This window comes from Thunnus albacares, chromosome 23 (genome assembly GCF_914725855.1).
Source record: "Thunnus albacares chromosome 23, fThuAlb1.1, whole genome shotgun sequence".
Lineage (NCBI taxonomy): Eukaryota > Metazoa > Chordata > Actinopteri > Scombriformes > Scombridae > Thunnus > Thunnus albacares.
This window is the reverse complement of record NC_058128.1, coordinates 10,528,995-10,542,328: the sequence shown is the minus strand read 5'-3', so window position 1 is coordinate 10,542,328 and position 13,334 is coordinate 10,528,995. Positions and strand designations below refer to the sequence as shown.

General features: G+C 39.5%; 1 protein-coding gene across 5 annotated transcripts in view; it reads left to right on the top strand.

The window, feature by feature from the left end:
• Nucleotides 1-13,334, top strand: part of LOC122974779 (voltage-dependent calcium channel subunit alpha-2/delta-1-like) — a 103,662-nt gene that overhangs the window by 51,578 nt on the left and 38,750 nt on the right. For all 5 annotated transcript variants that reach the window (XM_044342713.1, XM_044342712.1, XM_044342711.1 and 2 more), the window contains exons 7-10: nt 6,656-6,787; nt 7,662-7,731; nt 8,474-8,524; nt 9,979-10,078. In XM_044342713.1, coding sequence (XP_044198648.1) covers nt 6,656-6,787; nt 7,662-7,731; nt 8,474-8,524; nt 9,979-10,078 — 353 coding nt within the window. The remainder of the gene's footprint in view (nt 1-6,655; nt 6,788-7,661; nt 7,732-8,473; nt 8,525-9,978; nt 10,079-13,334) is intronic.

The window sequence follows — 13,334 nt, the reverse complement described above, 5'->3', positions numbered from 1 at the left end:
TGATATTAAATTGCTGTTTATCTGAAGAGTTGACGTGTGTCGACAGGAAAGTGGCATGTATTGGTGGGCTTTCAGAGAAAACAATGAGCGGGGATGTTTTGATGCTCATCATACTTTGTCAATCCAGTGTCTTGTCCTTTGTTATTATGTATTCAGTAAATATGCCCCTTTCTCACAGTCTGTGTATATTGGTTGAAATGGTCATTATGCGCCGGTGTTTAAGGACCCAATAACATGAAAGTCAGCGGACTGTCAAAACATGTAAAGGGATGTGTTCACGTCACAATCAGTAGTGAGTGGCGGTAGTATCGTCAAGTAGAGGGCCCCTTCTGATACGATGATTGCTGGTTCTCACCACTTCAGTCTCCACCATGTAATTACTTTCAAATACACAGGCGGTTCCAGCCACCAGCCAGCTGATGACAGGGAACACCACAGGGCATCGCTTGGCATGGCAGAGAGCAGTTTTCTCTCCTCTCCTTCACCTCCTCCCACCACCCTCTTCCTCATTACTCACTGCCAGAATCCTGTTTAATTTGTTTTTGAAAGCTACATGCCTCACAGGGAATATTTTTTTTATCTTCTTTTTCATATTCAGTTGCCATGTCTTCTTGCCCCGTGAATCATTCTTTTTTTTTTAACTCACGTCTTCTCTCGTTAACCATGTGATGTTTGTGTGATTTATAAGGCTGCCATAGTTATTGTTAGGGCATCTTTTCTGAATTCATTATCATGTGAAACTGTGCTATTTAACTCCTCACTATCAATTGGTTAATTGTTAACCAATCAGAGCAAGGACACAATAACTCAGGTGGTGGTATGAAAATATAGGTTCATTCAGACCTCAAATGGGAAAGTCCTGTAGTCGAGCATGCATGCAGGATAGATAAAGGGACTCGACACCTATACCTGTATTTAAATAAATAAGCTGAACTTACTCACACATTCAGTTTAACATGTTTTGTATTTGATCTCGCCCAACAGCCAAAATAGCCAGAGTCACACAGTTAATTTGTTGGTCGTTTATTTCTGGACACACCAGTTTTTAAACAGTGTAATTCAGTGGATTCTCTCATGGGTAAAAGTTAATCTGGCTAAAATTTTCATGTCACCCCAATAGCCTACCGGTTAAGACACATACCATGTAACGGCAATGCCCATGGTTCGATTTCACTGACCTTTGTTGCATTTCATACCCCCATCTTGTTTCTTTCTGTACTGTCAACTGTTGAATAAAGTCAAAAATCCCTGCAACAGAACTAACAACTTTGCTAGCTGACAGCAAGCTCAACTGATGGTTTGCAAGTTTGGTAGCTCTGAGACCTTTTTTTCTCGCCAGCTACAGCAATTCACAACTAGCCCTGCCAGTATCTTACATCATCAATCCTGTAGCACCATCTACCTACAGATGAGTTTCACCATGCCACTTTTTAGCGTGACTGGGAATTAACTGTTAAATTCGTAAAGCAAAGTAAAGATGAACATAAAAACACTGCAACATTGGATTTTTTCTGTTTTTCCCCCTTTTACCTGTCATTTGTCAGGCCCACATCTAATTGATTTTTACACGTTTTTAACGTTTGCCCCCACTACATGGGGGTTGCACATCACATAAGTGGCGTCCTTCCTTCTTTTCTTCATTTCATCTTCTTTTTTTTCCCTCTGTTCACTCATTTTGTTGTCATTTCTGTAATCTCACTAGACTGAAAGGATATACCAGAGCAGAAAACATTCAAGAACTCCTGGACATTTCTCTATTATTTTCAATTTCTTTTCATCAACCCCTAAAGAAAAAAAAAATGTTACTGAGATCTAGATTCTCTTTGAGACATTGGTATTATCCAGACTTCTTGCTCTAAGTGTACAGATAAACAAGCACAGACGCCCCACCCTCCAAGTCCCTCAGGCCATGACACTGCACTTGACAAATAGAGCTGACCAAAGCTCACGTTGCTGCTGTGTTACTTCTCATTTCTCCCTCTCATCATGGTGACCTCGAGCCAGCAACAAACACATTGCCACAGAGATGGATCTGTTTACAATGAAACTGTGATTTTTTTTTTTTCCAGTATTTGGCTGAGATTAGAGGACACTGCCTTGCCACGCCTTTGATATTGTTGCTAAGGGCTCATCAGTGTTCATGTGTGTGATGTGTGTCTACATCCACATTCCTCTGGGAGACTATAATGGATTTGTCAATTTTACACAGAGGAAATGCATAAAAGCACACACAGTGAGTAAGGACATGCACTCATTTTTTTTGTCTGCCATGTGTCTATACACACACACACACATATCAACTAATGGGTTGGTCAATATATTGACTTCCTGCGGTGGCAGCTGGTGGGCAAATTAAATACTGAGGGGCGAATTCACAAAGAATGGATCGTGGCAGCTGATAGCACCATGAATTGCGCATCACTTGCAACCCCTATCTGCCCCGTCTCAACGTCCGATTCACAAAAGATATTGTGCTAATGATACAACATCGTAAACACGCTCATAAAATTTTGCAGCTGAATGCAATTTGCCCTTGTTTTGCATCTGATTGCAATTATCCATGAGGCAAAGTATAAATGTTGCCTTTGCACCAAGAACACAGTAGACAGGACAATAGCAGAGAGACAGAAAAAAATTACATTTTCAGACCACAAGCTACAAGTCCTGACCAACAAGGTGCAGAGGCATCCCTCAAAACTTCAGGCAAGGAATTTAAACGTGACAGAGAAAAAACGTATTTGAGATTTAATATCCCAGTCTGTCAGTGCTGTTGGTTTTGCCAAACGCACACCTCCAGACTGCAAAAGAAGATTGCATGATTTGAAGAGGACGAAAGAAAAAATATCATTTAACGCCTCACAAGCTTCTCAAACTGGCGGAGGTCCACCTCAAGAACAGCCTTTAAATAGCATTGAGGAACATGTGCAGCTCTAGACTGAACAAGTTTTTGGCCTGGAGGGAATTGACATAGGCGAGTGTCTTTGGAGGTATGATTAGCCCCCCCCCCCCCCCCCCCCCATGAGAGCCATGTGTCCATGTGTCGAGAACTTAGGCCAATAATCAGTAGCTCACGTCAGCTCGTCAGTGCTCTGGCAGTCTCGAACAGGAACATCTCAGGCTTGAGATCCCAAATGCAGGCCAGCCACAGCAAAATGATGGGGGTTGTGGGTCGAATCGCTGTTGGGCTTGAGGCCAGTGCATCAGTTGTGAAAGGTGAGAGTCAGCCTGAGCCAGAGGTCTCGTCAGGAGGAGCTCGCCAGAGTGCCAATTCCATCCAAACCTCCCAAAGGCAATTAAGAGAGAGGAAACGGAAAAAATGTAAGCCCAGGATTTTGGAAAGGAGGAAGAGGGAAGAAATTGTGTATTTGTTTATATAATAACCTAATTTTTCATCCATTTCTTTCTTGATTTTTTTTTCTCATGTATTTTCAAAAAATAGCGATGTAGGGGAGCTTTATCCATTTATTTTTCATGACACAACTCATTTGTGATGATGTTGGCATTGCAAACTACCTGGACGTTGATTGAATACATGTGCTTCCTATTTCTAAAAACATTTTCATTGTCCCGTGGTGGTACTAGAGAGATGTGTGTATAGTCAATTGTGCCCACAACATTGGGGAAGCTGGCAACATTAAAGAATTCTTGCTTCGTCTCCGCAATTTCCTGTCTGGGAAATCTGATGTATCTCACCACTCTACAAGCAATGGCTGGTACAACATCCCACATGGCCCTGCTGATGGATGGTTGTGATAGCCCAGAGGCACTTGCGATAGGTGTCTGGAAGGAGCCAGACGCAAGAAGCTGGAGTGTTGAAAGCAGTTTGACAATGCCAGGTATCGCATGGCGTCATTAGGTGGCAGGCTCAATGTCATCCTTGATGTCATCAAGTATAACAAGAATTGTTTGACATGGCAACCTGTATCTGTGAATAATTTCGGTCTCAGTTAAATGAAAAAGTGATGTTCTCCTTCGAAATATCTGCTCTCAAGCACACCTGGGATGACGATGCCTTCGCCTGGCTACAATCACTGCTGCCATGATCACTGGGAAGTCTGGGCGTGACACCCCTTATAAGTGCATTTCAGTTTGCACCAACTGTCTGAAGTGGCAAATAATTTCACCCTGTGTGTGGCTTTTAGCACTGGTCTTGGTGAATTGGACTGTTTTTGCAATGAGGCTAATTTGCACAGAAAGGGGCCAATTTAGTGCCAAATGCATGCATATTGCCTAATTTAAATATGTGCTAATTGCAAAGGAGCACCAAGGCGCTATTGGCTTGGCAGGACGTTTAGGGGTGCAATTGACCCCTTGTGGGTGCTTTGTGAATTACACAGTTTCTTTTTGTCTTATTTGTGCAGGTTTAGTGGCCGCAAAAGCCGCACAATCCTTTTGTGAATTCGCCCTTGAATGTGCTCCTTCCTTGTTAGCTTACTGTTCAGTATGAGCAGTCCAATGGAAAAAATACCAACGGTTTCTGTATAAGGTCTTGTTACCCTGAGACTTCTTGTTACTGATGTCATGGAAACCAGCAGGACTAATCCATTAACGGCCATCCTCAGGGAGCAGAGAGATCAGGCCTGAACAAATTGTCACCACTTATCATTGAGACACGCTTTGCTCTACAATGCCACAGGGAGCCATTTAAGGATCGGCCTAAACTCTCTCTTTATCCTACAAAGCATGGAAATGGAGCCTTGGTAAAGGTAGTGGTTGTGAGGAGGAGAGGGAGAGAGGAGCCGGAGGGAGCTTGAGAACCACGGGATAGTGAGCAGAGAAATCGAAGGGAGAAGTGGGAGGGTTGGACAGAAAAAGCAATATTTTTCTAGACTTTATGGTGGGGTATTGTTTATTTACTTTGGTAAACGAGTACACAGTGTTTTTCTTGGTGGTCCTTTTATCAAAACAGACCAGTACTCACAGTGCAAAAGCAAAGTAATGTTTTCAAACCTTTGAATTTGGGCTGCAAATATTTATGTTCAATACCGATTAATATGAAGATTATTTTTCTTGATTAACAATTTAGTCTGTAAAGTGCCTGAAATAGTGAAAATGCCTTTCATAAGTTTCCAAGCAAAAAGTTAACATTCTAATATTGTTTGTTTGGTTCAACTAACAGTCCCAAACATGTCAATATATGTCCAAGTAAGGCATTGCTTATTTCTAAGTTGTTTTTAGGATGAGTTGGGTTACGAGGAAATGTCGTCAATCGACAAGTGAGTGGTATTGAAAATGTTTTAATGTTTTATTTTTATTTGTTTATGTAATTTTAAATTGTTGGATCTCAACACAGAGAAAATATTGGTTTCTAAATGATTAGGGGAGAGAGTCAGTTTTCCAGGGATAAGATCCAAGCTGACAAGACATTATATGCATTGTTAATGACCCAAATCCCAAAATGATTTGATGGTATAATATAAAGATAAATAATAATCATTCTCATGTTTTGTCCCTCTTGTTGTTACAGTCCTGTTGAATAAACAGGAAGTTTGTATAGTTTGTTTTTTTTTTTTTTTACATTTTTTAAAAAATTTCTTTACACTTTTCATTATCATGTGTTCAGCTAATTCCAACAATATGTACATTATATGATGCCTTCCGATTTGACTGAGTTATGGCTTAAAGCTAATCAGGTTTCTAATTTTTTTTTTTTTTTCAGGGTAAATGTTTCAGTTTGGTGCAAAGGGTTAAACTGAATTTCTCTCTCGCTCACTCTGCCATGGTTTCTCTGTCTGGCGCCTTCTCCTGCTGAGTTGTCCATATAATTCTCTAACTGAATTACTGGTACAGGTGCATCACAATAACTCGCTCACTTTTCACCACACAGCTTCTTGTTATCTGTTACGTATGCCTCAGCAAGTCTCGGATCTCCTGTCTGTCTCTCATCTTGCCCTGATGTTTCATCTTGTTCTTTGTTGTTTCTTTAATCCAGTTGTTCCCACAAAAGCACACACACACACACACACATACAGTAGATGGGGGCATCTAAACACGCACACACATGCGCGTGAGTATGAGTCATGCACAGCATCAGTTTGACATGCAGCCCACTCTCCCAGGCAGAGTGCTGCCTTTTTGGATCAAACTAGATTGTTGGAGCATTAAGCCAGTAAGAGCTCCTGCAGACAAACAGGTAAACAAAATGTTTACTGTATGTCTCTCCCCTGAGTACACAGGAGATGATTTTGTCTTATTCCAGAAATATCAAATTGAATCATTCTGTTTTTACCTCTCTCTCACTCTCTCTATCTCTCCTCTCTCCCCTTTCTCCTCTCTTTTGCTCACTTTCCACTGCTGTAGATTTGGTGAGTGTTTTGAGAGCAAAAAAAAAGAAATGGAAATATCTCATCATAGCAGATTGATGTCAGTTTCAATATCTGTGAGGAGGCTTCCTCTCAGCCATCAATGTCAGTTGCCTAATACTGGTAAATCTGTATGTGTGTGTATGTGTGTGTTGGACTTTCAAGCACCATCTAGCCTTCTTCAAAATTGCTTTTTCAGAGCAAATGGTTTTTGAAAAGCCTTGCCATTTTGTGCTCGTGTGATTTTTATTATTTTGTACTTCTGTACAAATATCACTCATTTAATCCTGTGTTTTCTGTGTGTGTGTGTGTGTGTGTGTGTGTGTGTGTGTGTGTGTGTTTGTGTGTTCCAGCTACCATCATTTTGAATGAGCTAAATTGGACAGAGGCCTTGGAGGATGTTTTTCGGAAAAACAAAGAGGAAGATCCCTCAATCCTCTGGCAGGTGTTTGGCTCTGCTACAGGATTGGCTCGATACTACCCAGGTGAGCAGCACGTTAGTCAATGAGGTTCCTCCAACAGCCTGCTGACCTTCCAGTGGTCAGTGTTGGGGACAAAGAATTGCCACCAAAAGGCTATTTCATTATGTAGCAGACAGATACATGCAAACACAACCTTTCTAAAAACTGAGTTGCTGCTGGCTGACTTTGTCACAACTCTTTCTTGTAACTTTGGGCTTGTGGACACACTGAGAAAGAGGCACAGCAGTCATGTATCACTTTGTGAAAAACAGGACCATTTTATAGAATTAACTGTCAAGTTGATGACGTTTCAAAATCTTATACTGTCGTCATCACAAAAGTTACAATTTATGAGTTTACTTTTGAATTGCCCACCATGCAAAGATTTCATTAAAGGAATAGTTTGGATATTTATTTATTTAGACTGGAAGCAGGGGGAAACCGCTAGCCTGGCTTTGTCCAAAGTTTAAAGTCTTTGCTGGTTGCCCTGCAGCCTCACAGTGACGCAAGGCCATAGGAATTAACTGTGCCCAGCAGCTGGCCGTCAAGAAATAGTTAAAGTACCTAACTTCCTCAGTTTGTGAAAAGAACAAACCAGATACATGTTGATTAGTGAGCTCAAGTGCACTGCTATGTATATTTTTGACCTTTGGAGAGAGCAAGGCTAGCTGTTTCCCCCTGCTCCCAGTCTTTATGCTAAGCTAAGCTAATCGCCCCCTGGCTCTAGTTGCATACTTAGCATACAGCCAAGAATGGTATCAATCTTCTCATCTGACTTCTTATCTAGCTAAGCAAAGAAGTTTCCCAAAAAGTTAAACTATTCCCATTAGACGTAAGATAAGCTTAAAAACAACAACATAGTTTTCTCGCCTCATTGTTTCCTTCTGCTCAATCCCAGCATCACCTTGGATGGACTTGAGCAACTCAGCCAGTAAGATCGACCTCTACGATGTGCGCAGACGACCGTGGTGAGTGCAGCCGCTCATTATGGGAAACGCAGTTTTGTTTCTGTGCCTCTAATCATCTCATTGTCATTCATTTCTCTAGTGTTTGTCAAGGACACACACGTGGTTCATTCAGTCTACCTGTGTAATTGTCATACTCGCATTGATTTGCAAAAATTAGATTTGCATGTCGGATAAACTGATAACACATAAGATCATCTGCACATGGTGTAAAACCATTAAATCCAGGTCTCTGACCGAAGCCAAACCCACTGAAACAAACACATCAGAGCCACTGCAGATCAAAGGGTACCAGTACAAAAGCTTCATTAGTCTCCCAAAAATGATTAAAATCTGCCTGGAAGCCACCAATACTCTTTTAACCATGTTATTAAATTTCATTAGCCTCAAAAACCCTGTCGGCAACCGAGCACTCTGAACAAAGACACGCAAGTGTTTGTTTATTAAAGAAATGGGTGAAGAGTGGTAATTAAAAAACACAAAGACCTGATTGATTTCAAATGCAAATGATAGAAAGTGATATTTGTTTACTAGCTTACGTGCTGTCGTCTCAGTACTGTACAGATTTCTTAGAAATTAGTTTTAAAACTAATGTTTTTAAAAAGCATCTCATTATTGCATTATAATACCTGCCTGTGTGTCTCTGTATGTGTGTGTGTTTTCCATTTCTGTGCACATGTACATCTCTTTCTTTATATGCTCAATATCTACGACCTGTGTGTGTGTTTCTGTTATTACTCACCAGGTACATTCAGGGGGCGGCGTCACCCAAGGACATGCTGATCCTGGTGGATGCGTGAGTGACGACCTTATGATTCATCCATTACAGTCAGATTTCATTTTCTTTTGCGTGCCAGACGGCCCCGATGCTAACTTTGACTGGCCTCACCCCGCTGGGTGCTGCTGCGCTGTGCTCTCGACTGCCTCGGCGCTCATGTGACACTGACAAACAAAAAAGGAGTCAGTGAATTTGGCAACTTCATCATTTACAGTCCAGTCATTTCATCCTGTTATTTCTTCCCAAAAAAATGTGGTTTAGAGGTGCTAACACTGTACGTTCAGAGAGGATTCTACAGTAGACACATGATTTCATAGTATCTATTTCAAAACTGAGAAAAAAGACAGTTTATTCTCTATATTTACCAATGCCAAACAGTTGAAGCCCCTGTCAAATTTAGGATACACTGTACATAACTGAAATCCTACCAACAATTCACACAAATATGTATCCATAAATGCATTGTTTACATCTTAGTAAGTAGCATCAAATTGATTTTTTTATGGGAAGCCTGAACTTACATATTACTTACATAACTTATATTTTTTTGTTAAACTATGACAAAGATACAGAAAATTTCCAGCCTCATCCTTTTAATACATTACTAATAGCATTTTTATTATTGGTCTTTTTATGATTGGCAATGATTCACAAAGTCAAGGATTTTTTTTTTTTTTACCTTCTTATTTAGTTACCACAAATGCATATCTGTGAAAGTGCAGTACAACAAATGCTGCTTGCAAGAACACGTGATCATGTGTGTGGAGTATATTTGACAGCGTGAGTGATTTGTCTGAATTTCTGTACTCGAGCAAGTCTGACCATCATTTTTCTGCATTTTATTTTTAGCATCAGGACTAAATGATAATGTAGTACTGTATGATACATAAAAAAAATACATTTGTCTACTTGCAGCTCTTAACACAGCATTGGTAATCAGCACACTGATGACTGATGAGGCTTTTTTAGACATTAAAAGCTGCCACCGTCATACTCTGGTGAACAGAGTGTTAAAGGAGCTAATTTTCCCAGTTTCTGTCTTTTTCTCTACTTTTACTTGTAGGAGCCAATTAAATTGTATATTTATAGAGCCATCTGCGCAGGGGCCCCATCTCATTTTAGCTTGAAAAATGTAATATAAAATACCATTAAATGAGTCGAGCCTCGCTAAGAACACTGAGATTTTATTAATTTAATGCTAACATCCATTGTTTGTGTGTGAGTCATTAGCTGGGACTTGGTGATGGCACTCAGCTTATGTCATTAACGGAGATTACTAATGATTGCCTTTTTATCATGTGATAGATACTATATCCAGCCTGCAAGAAACTTAAGTTCAATTTCAATGAGACACATTATTAAGTGTTAATGTCCACCTCACAAACTTGAGGGTTTTTTTTCCTATTGACACACTTTTATATTATTTTGACTTATGTTGTAACACACAAACCATCTTTATCTCCAAACTGCAGGAGTGGCAGCGTATCGGGTCTCACCCTCAAACTCATCCGAACGTCCGTCAGCAAGATGCTGGAGACCCTCTCTGACGATGACTACGTGAACGTGGTCTATGTGAGTGTTCACACAGCTACTGATGAAGGAATAATTTAGCTTGCATTAATATTAATTTGAGAAATACTTTTTGTCACTTCAAATTACAAAGTGTGTATTTTTTTTGGGCAAAACCCTGTCAAGTAAGCTTTTATGATTGTGTTTGTAAGAAATTTCCAGGTGCCTGTACACATTGCTGAATGTTGATGTGGATAGATTTGTGGCTTGGCTGTTTGAGTAGCTTTCCCCCTGTGGTTTGAGTCATTGGTTGAAACATGGCAGTGACCTTTTGAGTGACTTAATGTACCGCACATGGATGGATCTTTATTGTGGTTGCATATATACATGGATACATGGATACATGCATGCTTGTGTGCTCATTTATCTGACTCAAAATTATCTGTGTGTGTGTGTGTGTGTGTCTATGTAGGGGTATGTATGGGAGAAGTGTCTCCAGTGCATCATAGCTGAATCTAAGTATGTGTGCCTAATAGACCTAACACATGTCACAGCTTGAGCAAACCCTGAAATGACACAAGATAAGTTTGACAAATGAATGTGTGCTGTATTTATGACCCACACTTAGAATCAGTGGCATGTAATGGAAAACTCTCTGCTTGTTCAATTGAGATTCAATCTCAGACATCAAAGGATTTACTGACATGGGGATTGAGGAAATATTCATCCATCATCATTTAAAGCTCCATAGCTTCGTCAGTTGAGGCAGACCCGTGCTTCCTAGCGATATCAGCTGTGGAAAAGAAAAATAATGCAATTTAAAATGCTTACAGTGGTTATTTCCCTGCATTGGAAGCATTTTTGAGTGCTCTTGAAGATGTTTGTTTCCGAGGCAATCACACTGGATGCGATTTGTAGGCCTGTATGAAAAGCGTACTACACTAACTTGATTTTGAGCTTGCAGTGTCGGTGCTGGAATCTGCCTCGTTATACTGTTGTCAGGCGACCGTGAAATTCCACTGCTGTCCATCACTTAAGCATAGGTTATGTAATTTAGCTAATGTTGTTAGCGGATAAAGGAATTTTTAAAAAAAAAAATGTAGCACTGATTTCTGTCGAAATAATAGAAACAAGGTGAGGTGAATTGTTCCTTGAATTGAAGGCTCCCTTGAGAAAATGTTTCAAAGCAATGAAAAAAAGATGACTCTTGCTGCCAAAATGTCATTGAGTGTTTCAACCTCCTCATCAGTCACATTTGGCCTTTTCTCTGGGAAATTAAATTATATAAAAACACATTAACACAGCCTTTACATAACTGAATTAAAGGGACCCCATAGTTGTTCAAAGGACGCGTCAACTCACCGATCACTGAAGGCAAAGCACAACTGAACAAGACATGTCTAACTTTCCAAGAGTGGTAGCACAGTAGACATTTGCTGCTCTTAAATGAAGGACTTTCGAAGGACAAAATAATGATTTGACTGAAGAATGGCAGTTTCCCTGATAGCTAATATATGAATTTTTTATGTTTCACCTTGTCCACTCAACACAGAAGTCTACCAGATGCAGGAGAATAGAAGATTATTTGCTTTCTTAAGAGTTAGATGCGAAGATTCACACTACTCTGATATCTGTCTATTAAATGTAAGGCTACAGCTAGTAGCCGGTTAGCTTAGCTTAGCTTCGGCATATACATATATTTTTCACTGTAGTTCTTTGTGTATCTCATCATGAGTCCTTCAATACACATAAAATCCCCCTTTTTACATGTGTTTTATGTGCAAAGTTGGCATGAATCATCATTGTTTATTTTCTAATCAGAAAGTATTTGTCAGCATACAGGTGATGTGTCTGAGTTTTAAAATGCTTCTGTTAGCTGCATCTTTGGCACAGAATAGTGTATTTGGACGTGCCTGCAGTCTGGCTAAAGTCTCCTCCTTTATCCCATTTTTTTTGCCTTCTGTTTTTCCTTTGACCCTCTCTTCATCTCTTCTAATGGGAGTGAACATAAATAACGTCAGTTTGCTTTCCAAATCAACCATTAATTACATTTTCTCTCACTTTCCCTTTTAATAAAGCAGTGGTTTATGTTTTTGTTTGGAGCTTTCAAATCAGCTAAGTGGAAGGGCTTTTGAAGTTAATGAAATCAGTCAGTGGTGTAATAAGAATATTGATGGCATCCAGCTCGGTTTGTAGACTTTCTGGAAGCATTTTGAATCTTTTTGAAGGTACAATCTGTTATAGGCTTTCTTAATAAAATAGTGTAATTAAAGCGCTCTGTTGTTAGTGTGTGTGTGTGTGTGTGTGTAGCTGGTGTTATGCTATTTCAGCCACTTAGACAACAAGTTTTGTGTGTTTTTAAAGTTTTAAAGTGTTTTGCCCATGACGTAGATATTAGCAAGTCTGTATATCTAAATTATACTTAAAGTCCTCTTAATACCAGTATGTTGCTGTGACTACCCTTTAGGTGTGTCTCACACACACACACACACACACAAACACACACACCTCATTAAACAGAGACACTAGCTTAAGTTCCCTAGCCAAATACAGTAGTTAATTGCTGTTTAACCCTTTTTTTTACCTGAACTGGTGCTATATATAGTATAAAACTTGATTGTTTTGTGTGTAGATTCACGAATAGTTGACTATATGCAGTATAGTATATAGTAACTTTAAGTCTGAATATATATCTCTTAATCAAAAAAATATTAACAGTATAAGTGAGGTGACAATTAACTATTTGAGGTATTTTTTCAAATACACAAACACAAATCAAGTACATGCCCATATACAGTACGCTGTTATACTGCGCTTTTATTACTATGCCTGAGATTAAAAAGGTGTGTATTGTGAGTTAGACAAAGTTCTAACACACTGTGGTTTATATTAGTGTATGTAGGTGTGTGTCTGTTTGGAGGATGAACGTCTTGGCAGTATTTGCCCAGAAACTTCGCCAACGTGTTGAATGGTTGGAAACGGACATAACGAGCTGCAGCCATCCTTTGGCATTCTAAATACATAAACCCATATGGATGGAGAGAAAATAGCTTATCAAAAGCAAATTATATCAAAATTTGTCCTTTTTATAACCTATTAATTTTTTTTTTTTTTTTTGCTTTTTGCTATTCATCAATCTGTTCCGGTCTGGCAGTGTATTGCTGCCACCATGACAATTAAAAAATTTGCCCAGTTTCCTGTTATAATGAGACCCTTTTCTCATTTTAAAACCATCCATTTCATGTTATTAATAGATCCTTTTCACATTGTAACAAAAAAGTTTCATGTTATAATGACATACTTTTTTGTCATTACTAGA